Raw genomic sequence first — 21,270 nt, 5'->3', positions numbered from 1 at the left:
CCAGAAATACTTTACGACTTGATTTTCTTTGGGATTCAAGAGAATCCCTCCCCTCCTGCCACCCCACTAATCTATACGATAATTAGGAGTCGAAGGCTAAATGAGAACCCATACATTTCAGTTAGATTATTCGTCCTCTTATCGACACCCAGAAATACTTTACGACTTGATTTTCTTTGGGATTCAAGAGAATCCCTCCCCTCCTGCCACCCCACTAATCTATACGATAATTAAAACAAAAATTAATGTAGTTTTCCAAGTACGTGGATCAAATCCCAGTGTGTATTTGTGTGCCGAAATATCTATCGCATAAAGCCTATAACAAATAACAGAAAACATTATGTTGAAAGTGGATTATCGTCTATTGCTTGAAGCACAAGTTACCATCTAGTAGATGCTTACGCACTTGTTGAAATTTTATAAAAATGGCTAAAACATATGCAAAACAGTTAAATAGTGATGGATAATCTTTACACTTAATACTAATTTGAGGAAAAGATTGTCATTATAAGGAGGGATCTGTCAACGTGGAATCTTCAGCATTGTAAACAATTCACAGTTTTGGCTTTTGAAGTATAATTATCGAAGAAATGAATAAACATCTAAAAAAGAATGCTTACGCACTTGTTCAAATTTTATAAAAATTGCTAAAACATGGGCATAGAATTTAAATAGTGATGGATAAGCTTTACTGGCTTGTTGAAATTTTATAAAAATTGCTAAAACATATGCATTAAAGTTAAATAGTGATGGATAAGCTTTACACTCTACTAATTTGAGGTAAAGATTGTCATTATAAGGAGCGATCTGTCAACATTGAAACTTCAGAATTGTAAACAATTTACAGTTTTGGTTTTTGAAGTATGGATATGAAAGAAATGAATAAACATCTAAAATACTAGCGTGCATTACTATTTATTGGCACCTGCACCTCACAAATGAGTCTTCCTAAACATAAAGGCCCAGCAGAAGTGAGGACATTATGGAATGCCCTGAACCAGTTCTAGTTTTTTGAAGTCATGTTGCATTTATCTTTCTATAAATGCAACCCTGTAAAATAATGCAACATAAAGGAAGTTGCAGATAGACGGGCCCAACTCTTTCTTCTGGAGCTCCAAACAGCTAACAAAGCAATTGTCAATTTGCAGAATGGAATGAAGAATCCCGTTGCCTCATCAAAGAAACTGCAACTTTTGCTCCAATATAAGCATTATTCTTGACCAATGCAATATCTGTAATTGTTAATAAAAAACAATATCTACAGTTGCAGGGTACATGACATGCACATTGATGCTAGGATATTCATGGACACATCCTACTATTTCATCTTTCTTGGGCTCAAAAACCATAAGAAGCATAGTGAAGAAAAGCATGCTAAAGAAAAAAAAGCAATGCAGTGGCACACAAATACTAGAATTGCAAGAAACAAATCTGCAACAGAGCACTAACACAATGAAAAGGATACTTGCAGTTAGTGAGGCTCCCCCAGTCAGCTCATTTACTCGCGCAAGAATGTAAGGGGTTGCCGCATTACCAGTAATATTCTTCTCCCTGGCCAATTCAACATGCACGTAAAAAAAACTAACAGTGACATTTATCAAAAAGAACTAACATAAGATACCTCTTATTTGATTGTAACAAAGAGAACAAACTAATAAAATGGAAAACAACAAACATACACAGTTTCTTTCACAACAGTCTGTATGGCAGACTCTATTAAATTCCCAGCAGCTTCACTGGCCTCCGGAATTGGTACTGCAATTATTAGTCCACTTCCAAGGCCCAGTTTAATATTTGAATCTGACAAGATAAATATATCTGGTTAAAAGAAAAATTTGCAAGAATCAAAACAAACAAAACTCACCATATGTCGTACCATAACTAACAGAGATGCTTTCTACTAACCAATTAGTTTAGCACACTCCTCTGGAGAATTGACACGACAAGGCGCCTGCATGTTCCAAACCAGAAAAATGTTTCAGCCTTGAACATGTACACAAACATGTTAGTTCTTTGCAGCTTTTGCATTATGTCCATTCATCTAAGGACAAAAAAAATAAGCCAGTTGCATAGGATTTCAACAGAAGAATTGAATTGAATTAAAGGCATGTCAAATCCAAACAAAGAGATTCTCAGTCAGATGAAACATTGGTGGGAAGACATCTTCTAGGAGAATTTGCATGACAAAAATAAAATTGATGTTCAAGAAGCATATTGAATTAATAAAATAAATAAATTTGACAACCTGGACCTGTCTTTTCTCCAATCAGTTCATACCTAGCTGGTGAAAGCATGTGTCAGAGAACTTTGTTTTCCCAATGTATCTAGAGGATCGTTTGGGAAGCAAATTGGTGGAAGAAGTAGCAAATGCTCCTAAATCTTTGGTTCTAGGATAGAGGGTTTCCACATAATTAAGGTTTTGATATATTTATAGATGTACAAAACAAACATAAATCATTATTAATTACTGGCTATGGTGGAAAATTTCAAAACTGCAAAGATAGGCTAATAACTTGAACATAATACTATAGCACTCTAAGCATCACGTAGAGTTGTTTTCAGGTTTCTTAGTAATATTAGATCTTATTCTCTTTTCTTATCTGATTTAGCCTAGTCAGACGTAAACACATATAGTAAGAAAGGACGATCAAGTTTTGGTGAGATTAAGGTAAGCGGAGTGAGCAACATATCCTTAAATCTCTAGAAAGCATTCTGGTACCTTTCATCCCCCACAAAAGGTGTTCCCTTCTTAAGCAATTGATTTAAGAGGCACTATACTTCTGTAAAGATCTACAAGGTGTCAAATGGCCCTGACACGACCAAGGGAGGACTCGTAACTATAGCAATTTCTATATAATGTTACGTTCTCCAAAGCAGATGTGCACCAATTCTTTGGAAATTTTGGTAGAGGACTAAAGAATAGTGGATTGAGCCGTATGAGGTAGGAAACTCTCATGTACGGTTCTGAGGGCTTTACTAAGGAAGGGTATTAGAGAGTGGTATACTAGAGGGCTAATGGGCGGGCTTATGAGCTTGGGTTTTCTTGTCAATCCTCTTTGGGACCCCATCCTCTTGCATCCTTGGCCTTCAACGCCAGAGGGGCTGCCCCTCTCAACAAATTGATTAACCGATCAAATTGCTCCCGAAGCTGGGCAAGAACAACAGTTTCTAGCCTGTCCACTTCGCATTTCCGAATTGATCCCATTGAGACATGTCAAAAAGAGTGGTTCTTCCAGCGGATGAAAGCCAATCCTTTATTCCATTAACGGCCGAGGACCAGATGAAATCAAGTTTCTATCTGGAAGGTACCTACCTAACATTCTTTCTTTCCACCCTATGGCTCCATCCTTTTTTCCCCCTGTAGCTATCCATCCCACCCTCGGTATTCCCCCATATATATCTTTACACCGTTACCATTAGCAAAGATCTTCCCTAATCAATGGAGCTGCAGAACCATTACTTACTCATAAATCAACTCGGCAATGCCCAAAGGATCAGGTACTTTTCCCCTAGTCAAGAACCTTGGTGATAAGCCACTTTTACCCTACTAATTAATTGTTCCATTTGTACAGTCTGCTCAGCTGAGGGCTGAAAATCTAACAGCAAGGAAACTAGGACTCATGCTTCTTATGTTGGATACTCAGTTGCACCCCTTTCAAGCCTGGTTCGTGTGATACGAAGCATTTATTCGCTAACCCGGCAGCTAGATAGAGAGAGGTTCCGCCACCACTCAAGCGGCTTAGGTAGAATGGAAGGCACCGCAACACTAAGTGGCTACACAATATTAGGTGCAATTTGAATTACTGGGTTCATCTACACGGGCATAATGTCAGGCGAGGAAGGAAGTACGAGGATTGTCCAGCTATTTACTCATTATTAGAAAGAAGGGCTTTATACTTATCTCCCTGGGTCTCGTTACCGACATCAAGGAAGGATACGAGCTTGCGGCCAAGTGCTTTCTGGGAGTTCAAAGCCGACTAAACAACTTTCGAGCAACACCGAGCGTCCTAGTTGCTGAATAATTATCAACCCCAAAAGTGGTCAGGGGGGTCATCATGCTTGCAAGCATGAAGCTTGCCCCCAGTTCATGATGATGGGTGGAAGGATCAAGTGCTATAGGTAGGTGAACATGATGCCACCTTCTGGAAACATAGCATACTAATCCTACAGAGTGTGATTTTGTTCCTATCAAATCCAACCCTCTACACCAGAAGAAGCACACATAACATTGGTGGAGCTACGCATCCTTAGTCAGGAGTATACATTGATTGTAGGAGCAAAAGGAAAAAAGGATCGAAGATGCATCCTAAAAATAAAAAAATAAAAAAAATTGATGGTACAAGGGAGTCTTAAAGCAAGCTAGAAAGAGAACCTTAATTAGAGTCTTAAAGAAAGAAGTAGAACCGGATATGATCTCCTTATTTTAACTTTGTTCAAAAATAGCTCGAGATTTGATCTCATTTTGATCTCCATCATCAATAGTTGAATAAGATCTTTCACAATATTTTTCCTAGACTATATTCCTCAAGGGATTTTGTAAAGAACTAGATAATGTAAGGATTGAAAATGGATAGGATTTGATTCAATAATGGATTTACATAAGATATGATTAATGTCCACAAGTGAGCAAAACATGCCAATGGGACTAAATAAGATAAGATATTTTATTAAAGTTCAACAAATGGCCACTAAAGTAGTTCAATGGGAATGATGGATATAATGATGTCATTCAAAAGTGCGAGCATCAAAATAGCTCCTATATAACACAAGAAACAACAAGCATCAATCTAAGCTAAAGTCTAAAAAGCCCTAGACTCTAAAAGAAAGTTATCACTCTAGGAGAAGAACAACAAAGATGGATCCAAAAACTAGAATACAAGTAATGATGCAAGAAGTCATGGTCTGCTAGATCTATCTCTCCTAACAATGCAAAACGAATAGAGAAAACTCAATATAGAAGGTTGTCTAGAAGAACAGCACAAGGAATATCTAGACTACACATTGTGTTGCTAATTGGAGGAGATCATCTGTTGTTGGGTTTTCGAACTTTGAATGATCTCATCTACCTACTAGTATGGGACCTGCACTAGCAATGTCATTGAGGCCCTTGGGAAGTAGGGATGGTCCCTCTTGTCCACACCAAGGTTGCCAAAAGTGTCGCCCACCCCTTCCCCTACCTTGAACCGCACTCTGAGTGGGTACACTTGGGGAGAACTCCTAGGAACATACTCCCAAAATCCAAGACATTCTTCAAACCTTTTGGGCATGCTCCTTGTTTCCCACCCAAATGGGTAACCCCATAGGAGAAAACTTTTCTCTTGCATTGGATAGCCAGCCAGCAACCCCTGACATTCACTTCTTGATAATGATATGCCATATGTGTTGAGAAATCAATCTAGGTAGAAATTAGGGTTTTTATTCCTCTTTTCTTGATAATTACTTGTGATTTTGTGTTGGCCTTTAATTCTTTATTGTTTCTTCTTTCTTCAAGCAATTAATAAATCATAAATGTATGAAGATAACAAGAACAAAAGACACAAGATGTAGGCTATCAGCTAGGGGAAAACCCCTCTCCTAGGGGAAAATTCCAATAAAACTTTTCTTCTTATAGAACCAAGGTCCAAGTCAAAATGACACATCCTATTGGAAAATGTAACTAGGTTCGGTCTTCATTATTGTACTTGAACTCAAAATGTAATATATTTGTCAAAAGAAAAGAAAATAATTTATTATTAAATTGAATTGACTTATTAAAGCATGGGTTTCATGCTTGGGTCAATTATAGGTCAAGCCTCCATTGTAGGCTTTAGGTTATTGTCAAAGTCATTTATTGTTGGGTCAAAGGCTCCTCCATCAAGTCATCCTCTTCAGCAAATTACCTACTCGAAGTATTCAAGTCAACCTCAAATAGATTATCTACAAGTCAACTTCAATTAACATAACTCAAGTTGGCCTTACCATAAAATGGAGACACAATTGTTCATAATGGTCATGTCGACTCATTAAGATAGGAAAACTACTATATATACTAGGTTGAGGTTTCACATTACTCAACACATAACAGTTCGGATTTCAGAGTAGAAGTTTCGATGAGATGACAGAATCAAGCAAGTTCGGAGGTAATGTTTTGGTGCTACTACAAGACAAGAGTTCGGATAGATCACCGCAAAGAAGATTTCATATAAATCTCAAAGGAGAAGTCTCGGTGCTATCTCTCAGATCTCGGTGCTATCTCAAGGACAAGGTCTCGGTAGAATCTCAGGAAGAAGGTTTTCCATCACAGTAAAGGTTTTGGTGTCTCCACTGAGGAGAAGATCTCAATTTCATGACAATGATGAGGTTTCAGTCGAATCACAATGAGGAGATCTCGGTGTCATGACTGTGATAATGATGATGTCTCGGTGCAAATACAATGACAAGTATAGTCAAAGAAAGATGACTTGTTGGAGGGAGTCTAGTCTAGTTTGTAAGAGTCATGGTCGTCTTATCTTGAATCTAATGAAGGAAGAATTTTGTGACTGGGTTTTCCCCTCGAGGGGGGTTTTGCCCTAGCAACGTGCTTATATCTTGTGTTATGTTTTATTTGTTGCTTGGCATTAATCTTGATGATAAGAAAAGATATTAAGAGATTAAATGATAATAATGAAAATATCACAAGTTCATGTCATTAAGAGGAAAATCATTTAACTGCCACCTATATGGATTTTCCAACATGGTATCAGAGCTATGGTATTGGTCAAATGCAGTTCTGGGCTAATGAAACTAATGGAACTCACTACAGCAGATCGGATGATCTCGATGCTACCATAGAAGATCGAATCTCTGAGATTATTACAGACTACAGTGAAATGGGTTCAGTGTTGTTACACAAGTGAGAAAATTTCAAATATCTCAAGTGTGCTCTCGGTATAATCACAGGCAGAAGAAGAAGGGTCTCCATGTCATCTCAGCCACCATATCAACACAGTCTCGGTGCTGCCACAGTATTATGATCTTGTGACCTCAACTTGGTGCTATTCTAGTAATGCTAATATAGTATATGAGACTCGATTCTATCACAGTGGTGATATCACAGTGAGAAAGGCTCAATACTATTTCAAAGAGGTCACAGTATCACTACAATGATAAGGGTTCAATTCTATCACCATGAGAAGGTTTCACTGTCAACACAGTGAGAATGACTGGATACATAACATTGATGCTATTACATGGATTTGGTATTTCCACAGTTCAGTACCTCCACAGTCGCCATAATTTCGGAGATATTACAGTGGCACCTCAGTACTACCACAAAGAGGAAAGTTTCGAGACCCCTACATTGAGACAAAGATGGTTTCGATGCCTCCACAGTGACAAAGATATCCGACTTGGTGAAAAGATGAGTTCTATGCTTCCACAATTCAGTGTCATGCTCTCACAGTTTGCTATTATGCTTCCACATGAAGAAAACTCGGTCATTACATAAAGAATCTAAAGTCTATGGAAATTGAAATTGACAGTCCAAGGAAACAACTTGAAGAGGATCTGAGTACAAGGAACCAAGTATTGGTACTACAAGTTATCAAATTAAAGGTATGAAATCACAAGGTATGTATATAAGCATTTGAATTTCTATTATGGTTCATATAATCCTTGTTTCTATCTAGTCTAAGATTAAGAATGTACTCTTAGAACCTTAATCCTCTCCCTCTAGGATTTACAAGTAATCTAGGATTCCAAGGAAAAGTCCTTGATTGAGAAAAAGAATGACTTTTCATAGAATTCCATCCTTCTTGGCTATGTAGGAAATATAACCTAAGAAATTAAATCACATTCTTAGTATCACGTTGTTTGCTTGTAAATATGTATTATAGGATCTTGGCCTAGTACAAAGAAAACACTTCAAGGAATCCTTACTAGGTTTTTCAAGAAACATATCCACCTCCAGGTATGTCTATATATCTTATAAAATTCTCTTTATCTTATTTTTGAAGTTTGCATTACATTACTAACATCATTATGTCTAGATTCATCTCTTGATAAATCTACCCCTCCTCATATTCTTAAATGATCTTGTAGAACCCTAGACAAGTTCTCTGGAAAACCCTAACCTAAAGGTATGCTGACAATGTGAGAGACGCTAGCCTGCTTAGGGTTATTGTGAAATGCTATTTGAAGTTGATGATGTTTGGATTTCGGTATGATCGTGAAATCTTAACTTGTTAGGGTTGAATGATGTTTGTCTAAAATCTCGAACCTTTGAAGTTTTGGTATTGTTGGGTTTGTTTTGCTATGTTATGAAACCTGAGATTCTTAGGGTTTGGTTGGGTCTATAAGCAAAACCCTTGTTATAGAGTCCTAGAAATGAAACCCTAGGTATGTGTCCATTCAGTTGAAATCCTAGACTATTCTAGGACAAGATATGTCTAATATATTAATGTTGTCTGACATATGATGTGCCTATGCATGATGATGTAGTCCTAGATGTATGAGTTGGCCTATTTTCGATGGTCATGAATCCTAGGGTTTGGAACTAAGCCCTAGTCAAAATTTGTCTTTCTAAGATGATAGTATTCTAGGGTTTTGGAGTTAAACCTTAGTAGAAGAGAAAATCTCTGATGACAATGTGATAGTTTGAGATTTGTATCTGAGTTTTGGTTGGGATTGATGTTTGATTGAAAATCTAGGGTTTGCAACTAACCCTAGTGGAAGCTGGTCATGTTTAATACACTGTGACTGGTTTTGATTAATTCTTTTATATGAAATATAGGATTTGTATGAAACCCTATAACATATGAATTCTGAAAGTTGTTAGATGCTTTGTAGATCTATATTTGTTTGAATTGTTTCTAGAGTTTGCTACATGTTGAAATACGGTATGTCATACCTTTGGAAAAAACATTGAAACCCTAGATGGAATGAAAGTTGTTATGAAGTAGTATAGGGTTTATGACAAAGTCCCTAACAAGATGTTGAAGAGTATATGTCTCTTGTTTGTAATTAAGTCTGGGTATCTGATATGTATAAAGTTGAAATGCTTCCGTGATTCTGATATGGCTAACTTCATGCTTCTATAGACTTGGTTGTACTTGCTATCTAAGTTGTGCAGGTACACAATCTTCAATATGGTGAAGATGCTCGTTGATGTGATAAGCATGATAAGGATAATGATAACTCTGATGAAATGGTTGGAAGCCACGAAAGATTCTCTGATAACGAAAAGAAGAAGTTGATCTCCCTGAGGAAGCTTGAATAGAAGAGATCTCCCTAAGATTAAGAGGGAGTCCGGATAAAGAAGTGCTCCCTGGTTGAGAGGGAGGGCATAGCTTGGTTTTAATTGAAGAATGAATTTCGGAGGATATGTTGCTACATGGGAAGTAGGAAAGGAAAGTGTATGATTGAGGAATCTTCTATCAAAGATTCGATTGATAGTCCTACTATGAAAAGTTGAGAAGCAACATCAAGTTGTCTAGAAGACCCCAAAGGTTTGTATTTGATTATGTACATATTATTGATTGGGGTTGTGATTATATAGGTGAATCACTCGAAGGTGTTGATAGCATGTTGGTTACCAATCAGTTTGATTGGGAGAGATTTGTTATCAGTGATCTGTTGGATCAAGGGGTGATGAGGCTTTGTGAGTGAATCACTACCTGGGAGGACATCTGGATGACACTTTGTGTTGATGTCTAGGTTTCGAAGTTGGAAAGGTGGCGTTGGTCATTGAGCTCTGACATGCACCTGGATTCTTGAGTTGATGGTTAGCCAATAAGCCTGATGATACCTAGAGAGGCTAAAAGCTTGAGTCCATCTTAGTCCCACCTGAATAGATTACCTTGGTCAAGAATCTAGCTTGTGGCATTGTGGTGACTAAATTGTTGAGAGACCAATGGATAGATTGCCCTGGTCAAGAATCTAGTCCGTGGCATTGTGGTGCCTAAATTGTTGAGAAACCAATGGATAGATTGCCTTGGTCAGGTATCTATTCCATGGAATTGTGGTGCCTAAACTTCTTCAAAGATGATGTATTAAGATCTTCCATGTACATCTTTGATTATATGTAAATATGAATACCTCCCTAGTTAAGAGGGAGTGTTGGAAAATGTAACTAGGTTCGGTCTTCATTATTGTCCTTGAAGTCAAAATGTAATATATTTGTCAAAAGTAAAAGAAAACAATTTATTATTATACTGAATTGACTTATTAAAGGATGGGTTTCATGCTTGGGTCAATTATAGGTCAAGCCTCCATTGTAGGCTTTATGTTATTGTTAAAGTCATTTATTGTTGGGTCAAAGGCTCCTCCATCAAGTCATCCTCTTCAGCAAATTACCTACTCGAAGTATTCAAGTCAGCCTCAAATAGATTATCTACAAGTCGACTTCAATTAACATAACTCAAGTCAACCTAACCATAAAATGGAGACACAATTGTTCATAATGGTCATGTCAGCTCATTTAAGATAGGCAAACTACTATATATACCAGGCTGAGGTTTTGCATTACTGACCACAGAATAGTTTGGATTTCAAAGTAGAAGTTTCAGTGAGATGACAGAATCAAGCAAGTACGAAGGTAATGTTTCGTAGCTACTATAGGACATGAATTCAGATAGATCATAAAGATGATCACAGCAAAGAAGATTTTGTATAAATCTCATAGAGAAGTCTCGGTGCTATCTCAAGGACAAGGTCTCGGTGGAATCTCAGGAAGAAGGTTTTCCATCACAGTAAATTTTCTGGTGTCTCCACAAAGGGGAAGATCTCAGTGTCATGACAATGATGAGGTTTAGATGGAATCACAATGAGGAGATCTCGGTGTCATGACTGTGATAAGGATGATGTCTCGGTGCAAATACGATGACAAGTATAGTCAAAGAAAGATGACTTGATGGAGGGAGTCTAGTCTAGTTTGTAACAGTCATGGTCGTCTTATCTTGAATCTAATGAAGGAAGAATTTTGTGACTGGGTTTTCCCCTCGAGGGGGTTTTTCCCTAGCAGTGTGCCTATATCTTGTGTTCTCTTTTATTTGTTGCTTGGCATTAATCTTGATGATAAAAAAAAGATAACCAAGAGATTAAATGCTAATAATGAAAATATCACAAGTTAATGTCATTAAGAGGAAAATTGTTTAACTGCCACCTATATGGATTTTCCAACACATCCAAGACCTCTAGACAAAGTCCAAGACCTTCTCTAATCACCAAGTCATCCCTCCAAAAGATCCTCTTTCATATGAGTCAAAGTCTCCCAAAGTCAACAAAGGTCAACTCCATCAAAATTTGATCTTCAAGGTTTCATCCCTCTTGAATAGGTCTACAACTCACCCTGCAATTCTCGAACCATGCAAATCACATGATAACCCTAGAAACTTCGCACATGTGACAGGAGGCTCAAAAACTTGGATTTCTTCTACTTGACTTTTTCTCTTTTTCTTCACCTTCACACTTGTCTTTTCTCTTCTTATTACAGATCAAACTTGTGATGGATGGATGCCAAAAGAGGTCGAAGTCATCATTAATATATAGCCTTTTTATGGGGTCGAATAGCCCTCCACAAGGCCGACTTCATACAAGCAGGGCCGACTTGGTGACGGAGGTCTTTTTTACTTTCTTGACTCAATAAATTTTTCTTTCATCATACAAATGCCCAAGAAGGGTCTTATACATATGATAAGGACTCTTTTGACTCAAGTAAACCCTAGAAGCATGAAGAACATGCTTGACCTAGTTGATAAATAAAAAGAACATGAAACCCATGCTTCAAAAATAATTTTATTTTTTCTTCTTTTCACTTTTACAATAAATATATAATGATATAAGTACAATAATAATTGTGAAAACCAAGCATAGTTACATTTTCAACACTCCCTCTTAACTAGGGAGGTATTCATAATTGTACAAATGGTACAAGGATGACCTCAAGTTGAAATGTTCTAAGAAGAGTATCATAGTTAGCATATACAATGCTAGGGATCTAGATACCATCTAGGCTAACTGTCAAGGTATCAACCCATCAAGGGATCTAGGTACCATCTAAGCTACTGCCAAGGTATCAACCCAACAGGGATCTAGATACCATCTAGGCTACCTTCCAAGGTACCAACCCTAACAGGGATCTAGGCATCATCTAGGCTACTGCCAAGGTACCAACCCAACAAGGATCTAGGTACCATCTAGGCTACCTGCCAAGACACCAACCCTAACAGGGATCTAGGTATCATCTAGGCTACCTGCCAAGATACCAACCCTAACAGGGATCTAGGTATCATCTAGGCTATCTGCCAAGATACCAACCCTAACAGGGATCTAGGTATCAACTAGGCTACTTGCCAAGGTACCAACCCTAAAAGGGATCTAGGTATCATCTAGGGTACCTGCCAAGAAAAAAACCCTAAGTACCATCATACAAGTTGTTTAGCCTAAGGTACAACAACTCATCATCTCTCCCTCTCAATCAAATAGGAGATATCAACTAATCCAAGGTTACTTCTAAAATACTCAAGCTTCTTATTGGGAAAAAATTTAGTCAAAACATCAGCTACTTCTTCATCTATCAATGTATATTGAAGCTTTATGACCATATCTTGTACCAAACTTCTAATATAATGGTACTTATTATTAATATGATTTGTTCTAGCATGAAATACAGAGTCCTCAGTGAACCTTATGCTATTTTGGTTGTCACAAAATATCACGGTGGGATCCATTGGTCCTCCAAATAGGTTTGTAGGAAGCTTCATGAGCCAAACAACTTCTTTTCCAACCTCACAAGTTGCAACATATTCAACTTCAGCACTACTCAAAGCAACGAGTCTTGGTTTTGACTCATCCATGAGATCATAGCAGATCCCAAACTAAAGCAACCACTGGCAGTGCTTCTTCCATTTGTCTCACTACCACCCCAATCAGAGTTTGTAAAGGTTGACAATATTAACTCGTTGTCATCATATTTTAGGCAGTGATGAATCATCCCACATAGATATCTCAAGATATGTTTGGCAGCTACCCAATGTTTTGTTGGGAATCACAATTATTGTTAGACCAAAACCTGCAGGTGTTAGTCAACGATCGCATCGCCAAAGATAAGGATCCACGAGGCGATTAGTCCATGTCACGAAACACACGGGGAACGTTGGTTTATCCAATGTCCAACAATCTCCCCCCCAACATGAGTCGGGTGTGTATCGAACTCGTGACCTACGCTCTAATACCACTTGTTGGGAATCACAATTGTCATTAGACCAAAACCTGTAGGCGTTAGTCAACAATCGCATCACCAAAGATAAGGATCCATGAGAGGCGATTAGTACATGTCACAAAACACATAGGGAGAGTTGGTTTATCCAATGTCCAACATGTTCATGGCGTGGCTCCAACTGACACTGACTGAGGACATTTACTGCATAACATATGTGAGGTCTAGTATTCATCGGGTACATTAGGGAGCCAACCAACTGACGATAGTTTGTGGGATCAACAAGGCTAGAATTTGAACTCTTCAGTTTCTTCAAATTTGTGATCATGGGAGTTGTCATGGGTTTACTATCCATCATGCCAAACTTTTGCAAAATCTTGATCATATATTTCCTTGACCAAGATATATTTCACCTGGTTTCTGCCAAACTTCCAAGCCCAAATAATAATGCATAAGCCCAAGGTCCTTCATTTCGAACTCAGCTGCCAACAACTTCTTACATTCTTGAATTTGATGCTCTACACCTGTAATGAGTAAGTCATCCACATACAATAGTATGATGACAAGTTCATTCTTGACTACCTTGATGTAGAGATTTTCATCTGCAGAGCTCTTGACAAATCCAATTCTTAATAAATAGGCATCCATTCTTGCATACCAAGCTCTAGGAGCTTGTTTCAAGCCATATAGTGCCTGCAATAATCTGCAGAGCTCTTGAAAAATCTAATTCTTAATAAATAGGCATCCATTCTTGCATACCAATCTCTACGAGCTTGTTTCAAGCCATATAGTGCCTTCAATAATCTGCAGACATGAGTTTCCCTGCTATGGATCTCAAATCCTTGAGGTTGCTCAATGTATACTTCATCTATATTCCCATTCAAGAATGTTGTTTTGGCATCCATTTGACGGATATTCCATCCCATAGTGGCAGCTAAAGAAATCAAAGATCTATTAGTAGTGCACCTAGCAGTAGGAGCAAAAGTTTCTTCATAATCAATTCCTTCCTTTTGAGAGAAGCCTCTAGCTACAAATCTTGCCTTGTATTTATTGCTGGTCCCATCCACTACATGTTTGATTTTATAAATCCATTTGGAAGTGACAATTGATTTGTCACTAGGTCTAGAAGCAATTTCCCAAACTCCATTCTTCATAATAGATTGGTACTCTTCTTGCATTACTTTCCTCCTATGTTGCAGGAAACGTGGTATAAAGGTCCGTTTCCGTACGGAAACGGGTACGAAACGCGGAAACGCGTTTGGTACGGCCGTGAAACGTGTTTCCAGCCGTACTGCCACATTTCCCGAAACGGAAACGTGGCCAGTACGGCCGAAAACGCGTTTCAGGGCCGTACAACCCACGTTTCCTCATTAACTTGTGTTTTTTTTTTTTTTTAATTTACTTTTAGGATATGTTAGTGACTTTTTGTTGCTTCTAGATGCGTGTCTAAAGTTATAAAAGTGAATTTTTGCCCTAGTGTTGATATGCAGTTCATCAGAAAGTTTGAGGGATATGCAGTTCATGGTAATGTTAAATTCTTAAAGTAAAAGTGATATTCTCCTTTATTTTTCATTTTCATCCTATTACTTAAATTTTTAACATTACCATGAAATGACTCAGAATGTTTGAGAGTGGTTTCGCCCTCATTGGATTTCATATGGAGAAAGTAGAATTTTAGATCTCACTCAAAATCCAGCAGACTTATTTGTTTTTCAAGATTTCAGGATTGGAGGGATTGCAATGTTTCCATTGGATTTTATCATGTACTAGGGTATGGAACTTGTATTTAATCAAGAGAACCAAGCCCTCTATGCAGGGGAAACTCCCAATAATCAAGATCATGTAGGGCACTAGGGTATGAAACGTGTATTTAATCAAGAGCACTAAGGTCGTTCAACTATGTAGGAGGAGACTCCCAATACAACAGTGGTCCTTCTAAAGAATGGGATGTGGATGCAGAAAATCCTAATTTGGATCTCTCTCTTGCAGCCTTATAGTCTTTATTGTACTTGCAGCCTCATATATTAATATAAATAAAGGCTGATTTTGAGATTTGGATATATAATAAAGGTTGCTTTTGTATATTTTGATATTTTTATTTTCATTATGTGATCATTCATGAGTAAATGTGATGTAAATTAAATCTTAATGTTTAAGTGTAATAGATTATAATGTATCATTTATGCTTTATGATTGCACATATATATATATATATTCGCGTTTCCCCGTTTCCAAAATTTGGGGAGGTCGCGTTTTGTATCGCTTCCCGTTTCGGAAACTCGTACCCGTTTCCCCGTTTCGTGCAACTTAGCTTTCCTCCAATTTGCATGTTTAGCGGCTTGTTCATAGGTGGAGGGTTCAGCTTCAATAAGCTTCATCATATACATTGCATAACCATAATACCTTTTGGGTCTTTTACTTTCTCTAAAGGTTCTTTTTGTTGCTCCATGACCTTCAGCTTCTTATAAAGTTGCTCTTAACAAGCTAACCTTTTTCAAACTTCTAGAATGATAGTTTGTTGAATAGGTTCACTTGGTCCTTCAACTTCTTGATTGATTGTAGGTACTTCATTGTTGTCATGATCTTCTTCTTCTTCAAAGAGGGGTACTTCTTCATTAGAGTCAACGAGAATGTCCTTGGACTTTTTGTATGCAATGTTTTCATCAAAAATGACATCTTTGTTGACTTCAATACGATGGTCTTCCTTAATATAGATTTTGTAGGCCTTTGATGATGAGCTATAGCCAACAAAGATGCCCTTCATATTGGTGGAGTCCAACTTCTTCCTCTTGTCTTTTGGAATGTGAATGTAAACGGCGCAACCAAAGATTCAAAGATGACCTACATTAGGCTTCCTTCCTGAAAATGCTTCTTCCGGAGTCATATTTTCAAGAATTCTATGTGGGCTTCTATTTTGGATGTATACTGTTGTCACTGTTGCTCCTCCCAATAAGAATTTCGAAAGATCTTGATCATGGATCATGGCTCTAACACATTCTTCAAGTGTTCCATTCTTTCTTTCAACCACTCCATTTTGTTGAGGATTATAGGGAACTATGACCTCCCTCTTAATACCTACTTCCTTGCAAAAAGCTATAAGTTCCTTGGAGGTGTATTCCCCACCATTGTCGGATCTTAGAGTCTTTATCTTCCTTTCTATCAAGATATCCACTTTTGCCTTGAATTCTTGGAACTTTTCAAAAACTTCATCCTTAGATTTGACGAGATAAATCCATGTTTTCCTTGAATGATTATCAATGAATGTCACATAATATTGATGACCTCCAAGAGATTTTTTTGCCATAGGTCCACATACATTAGAATGAATGAGGTCTAATATTTCTTTAGACCTGGTATCACTGCTTGTAAATGGCTTCTTCACATTTTTGCCTAAAGCACATCCCTTGCAAACTCCTTCATGGTCTTCTTTCAAATTGGGGATGCCTTTCACCATTTGACTTAAAGAGGGCAATATTTTATAGTGAAGGTGGCCATACCTTCTATGCCATAGTTCAGAAGGGCTAATATCCAAATGTACAAGAGCTTGAGGAAGAGGTGTTAGTAGCCTATACAACCTCCCCTCACGAATCCCAATAACCTTAGCTTTATCAATGCTAGAATCCTTTCCCCAAACAAGAACCTTGCCATCTATAAAAGAAATTATATCCCCTTTATCTTCTAGACAAGAAATAGAAAGTAAATTTTTCTTCAAACCTGGAATGAAGAGTATGTTATTGAGATGAATGTTTCCACCACCTTCTAGCTCCAAAGATGTAGACCCAATGCCCTTGACCAAATAACTCTTCTTGTCTCCAAGCTCCACTGAATGAGAGGTGGTTTCCTTTGATATAGTTTGTAGTTGTCCACATTCTCTTGTCATGTGTCTTGAGGCTCCACTATCAATTATCCACATGTTGTCATCTTCAAAAGTACCTGTGAGAGCGGAAAAGAATCCTCCATCTTTGACACCTTTTAATAGTTTGGAGATGACCTTGATAACATATTCCTTTGCAACTTCCAAGAGACTCCAAAGAGTCTTGAGACCCTTCTTCATGTAGCTTGCCATTAATGAGAGATGCTAAAGTGATCTTCCTTCAAAGATGTCTTCCTTTAAGAGAGTGCCAACAAAGTGATCTTCAAGTAGTCCTTCCTTCACCTTAGCTCTGATACCATGTTGAGAAATCAATCTGGGTAGAAATTAGGGTTTTGATTCCTCTTTTCTTGATAATTACTTGTGATTTTGTGTTGGCCTTTAATTCTTTATTATTTCTTCTTTCATCAAACAATTACCAAATCGTAAATGTATGAAGATCACAAGGAAAAAAGACACAAGATGTAGGCTCTCAGCCATGGCAAAACCCCTCTCTTAAGGGAAAAAACCAATCAAATTCTTCTTCTTCTTCGTATAGAACCAAGTCAAAATGAGACATCCAAGACCTCTAAACCAAGACCAAGACCAAGACCTTCTCCAATCACCAAGTCAACCCTCCAAAAGATCCTCCTTCATATCAGTGAAAGTATCCCAAAGTCAACGAAGGTCAACTCTATCAAAATCTGATCCAGTCAAGGTTTCAGCCCTCTTGAACAGGTCTGCAACTCCCCCTTCATTTCTCAACCCTGCAACTTGCACAATAACCCTAAAAACTTCGCACGTGTGTGAGAGGAGGCTCAAAAACTCAGATTTCTTCTTCTCCTTGACTTTTTCTCTTTTTCTTCACCTTCGCACTTGTCTTTTCTCTTCTTCTTATCTTGCAAGGAAGAAAATGACAGATCTGAATCTCATTGAAAATGAGGTTATGGAACATGTCAAAGGTTTTATCACTAAACCAAGAAAGCAAGATGCTCAAGGTATATGAAAGGGGAAGTTAGGGCTCAAAGGATTCTCATAGAATCCATCGAGGATCCCCTCATCCCATATGTATCTAAACTCGAAACTTCAAAAGAAATCTATGACAAACTAGTAGAGTTGTATTTCGTAAGCACTGATGGTGAATTCATCTCATTAAGGCAAGAACTCTACAAGTTGAAGATGTCAATGGAAAATGGAATAGCCTCATCCTTTATGACGATATCTAAGATCTGAGATTAACTACAAGATCTGGGAGAAGTCATGTCTGATAGAGAAATGACTACAATTGTATTAAATGCACTACCGGAGGAATGGGGTAACTTTACTTCATGTATTATGGGAAGAAAGAAGCTACTCCATTCCAAGATCTATGGTCACTGTGAAAGATTCGAGAATCTAGAATAAAAGTCAAATTTGATGTGGGAGCAGGTGAGCAAAATCAAGCTTATGCTGCAACGACAAAAAGAAAGGGACAATTTGGAAAGTTTGGTCCTCAGAACAAGAAGATGAACATGGCCAAAATACAATGCTATGGGTGTCAAGAATATGGGCACTATAGGAGAGATTGTCCTAAGCTCAACAAGGACAATAACAAAACAGGAAGAGAAGAAGGCCACATCATCAAGGAAGTGGAGGAAGCTTAAAAGAAGAAATCCAAGAAGGAGGAAGTAATAGATCTCCACTATTGAGATAGTCTTCCTCATATAAGTTCTTTTCATGTTCCTCAATCTTCTAAGATATTGCTATCATGATTCACCAAGAAAAATAATGGGATGCATCAAGGCATCATACAAGCATCAAAAGTAAGAGCTCGAGACATCATCATAGAGAAGCATGAAAGACAGTTAGAATCTATGGAAGTCAAGGATATAGCTCTTGGGAATCTCATTGAAAACACAAGTGGCAAGTTCATCTAGTACAAGGTTCATTATACATCTGTCAAATGCAACATCTGTTGATGGGGATACTTTAGAACCTCAAGATTCTCTGATGGAATCTTCATTGAAAGGTTCACCGGTCATGAGGGGAAGCAAGTGTTTCTCAAGAATTTCAAACTCGTGGAATTCATGGGATGATTGTATGATGAGATAAAAATGAAGCAGATCAAGGGATTGAAGCTCTTTCGATCAAGGAAGCTATTGCAGGAAGTCTGGATGACCCAAAGGAAAATGAGGTATGTATGCTTACAGTCTATATTGAAGAGTCATGTCATATGGTTGCAGGTAACATGGACCAATGCTCTATCTTAAGCACATGATCAAAAGAGAGAATCTCCTCCCTCAAAAGAATGCAGGGACGCATGGGTCACACGTTCACTAGAAGAAATCAACATAATATGTCTTCATATGAAGTATGAGGTGGTTGACTACAATTAACGAACTTTGATTGGAAGCTCCTGGGAATGAAATGTGTGAAGAAAGGAAGGAAGAGATCGTGGATATGTAATCTTGGTAAAGGAAATCAACATCTGAAAGACCAAGAAGATTTGACTAGGATATCTCCATGGAAGATATGAAGACTCCGATGAAGTCTGAAAAAAAAAAAGAGACCCTTGACAATATAATATATATATATATATATATATATATATATATATATATATATATATATATATATATATCTTTGGAAGATATGTTGATATGTATGCATGATGTTGATGCAAACTAGAAGATGTCATGATGAAAGACCATCACAAAGATAATGTTGATTTTAATGTTCGTTCCTTTATTTTTTACAAATATCTAGATGGGTTTATGCAGGGCTGCCAAGCGAAGACCTATGGATGTCTTCCACCACCAATGCACATGTAGTAGGATGAAAGATCGTTAAGTAAACATGGCATGAAGAAAGTAGCTTGGCATGAAGGAAGGCCAGATATGGACTGATCACTTTCCGATGATGACATGGTTGACTCATGGATGAAAGTGATGGATGGTCAGTGCCCTATGTAAAAGTCCCAAACATGAAGACTCCTAGATAACGAAAGGAAATTCATGACATCATGAAGAGTTCTTCATGCAGTTGGTTGTCCCATCATCTCCACCTGAGGAGTTGTTGTAGGTCCCTAATTAAGAGGAAGCCTGGAAACAAATTTCTTACGTGGAAGAAACTTGGAAACTCTTAAGCCAAGAGGGAGCTTAGGTACATTCCTTCTGTGGGAATGAGTACATTGCTTTATTGGAATAGATATGTCCTCCCTAATTAAGAGGGAGAGATAGACACATCATTCTTGTCTTCACTTGTTAAGACAAAATGGAGGATTGGATAAACATCTGGCATCCGATGCTCTTTGAGGATGTATTAGGGCATCCAAGATAAGAGTAGTTGTTGAGGACTGATATTCTTTGAGGAATGGGAATCCAAGATAAGAATAGTCCTGGTGGAACACACCCTGGAAACCTGAGTGGGGTATGTTTCGAGAGAGACAATGATGAGGGTGTCTATAGTATATACATCATTAGTATCGCCAGCATTGTGCTCTGATATTGTGGAGAGATAGAGTTGTTAGTCAAGGCCTTGCTATGTGACAATGTAGGTTGATATGATGTTATACAGATGGGTTATCAATCTGACTCTTCTTATGAGAATTCTTCAGATTGAGAATGACCAAGTACCATTATGAATACCTCCCTAGTTAAGAGGGATTGTTGAAAAATCTAACTAGGTTCGGTCTTCATAATGACATGTGTTATTGTGATTTCATGTAATTGATGCAAAGAAAAAAAATAAAATTATTATTGTAATGCTTGTCTCATGGGTTTCATGAGCAAGGAACTTTATTTTTAGTAAGACTTCCATTGTGAGTGCATAGGATTGGTCATAAAGTTAAACTAAGTCAATGTCATATATGAAGGACCCTTCTTGGGTATGTTACATTTTGTATCCATCATTAAATTAGTATGTAAGCCCTCCAAGACCAAGCACAAAACAACTCCTTCAAGTCGGCTACAATATGGAGTAAATAACCTACTCAAAGAGACATGTTGGCTTAGCTCTCTCAAGTTGGCTAATTATGAGGCTCCAACCACTATAAATAGGGTAGATCTCCCTTATTTCAAAGCAAAATTTCAGAGATACAATTTGGTCAAGGTCTGAGATAAAGGGAAGTGAGAAGGGTCAAGAAGAGCAGCCTCACATCCAGCAAAAGGAAGGAAGGACGAAGTGTTTTGGCACTGTTTCTTGGGTGAATTTACCTCGCACATGTGGCAGAAACTAGGGTTTTTGCAGGTTGACATTAGCACATATA

General features: G+C 37.8%; 1 protein-coding gene across 2 annotated transcripts in view; it reads right to left on the bottom strand.

The window, feature by feature from the left end:
- Positions 1–793: 793 nt before the first annotated feature.
- LOC149151304 (indigoidine synthase A family protein) overlaps positions 794–21,270 on the bottom strand; it is a 351,057-nt gene continuing 330,580 nt past the window's right edge. For both annotated transcript variants that reach the window (XM_089438524.1, XM_089438525.1), the window contains exons 10-13: positions 1,906–1,951; positions 1,680–1,800; positions 1,466–1,551; positions 794–1,232 (exon numbers count right to left, since the gene is read on the bottom strand). In XM_089438524.1, the coding sequence (XP_089294650.1) occupies positions 1,138–1,232; positions 1,466–1,551; positions 1,680–1,800; positions 1,906–1,951 (348 nt within the window). In that variant the 3' untranslated portion in view covers positions 794–1,137. The remainder of the gene's footprint in view (positions 1,233–1,465; positions 1,552–1,679; positions 1,801–1,905; positions 1,952–21,270) is intronic.

Source organism: Pinus tabuliformis, chromosome 9 (genome assembly GCF_031772625.1).
Source record: "Pinus tabuliformis cultivar Carrire ecotype Pingquan chromosome 9, CPIR1, whole genome shotgun sequence".
NCBI lineage: Eukaryota > Viridiplantae > Streptophyta > Pinopsida > Pinales > Pinaceae > Pinus > Pinus tabuliformis.
This window is presented reverse-complemented; position numbering and strand designations above follow the sequence as displayed.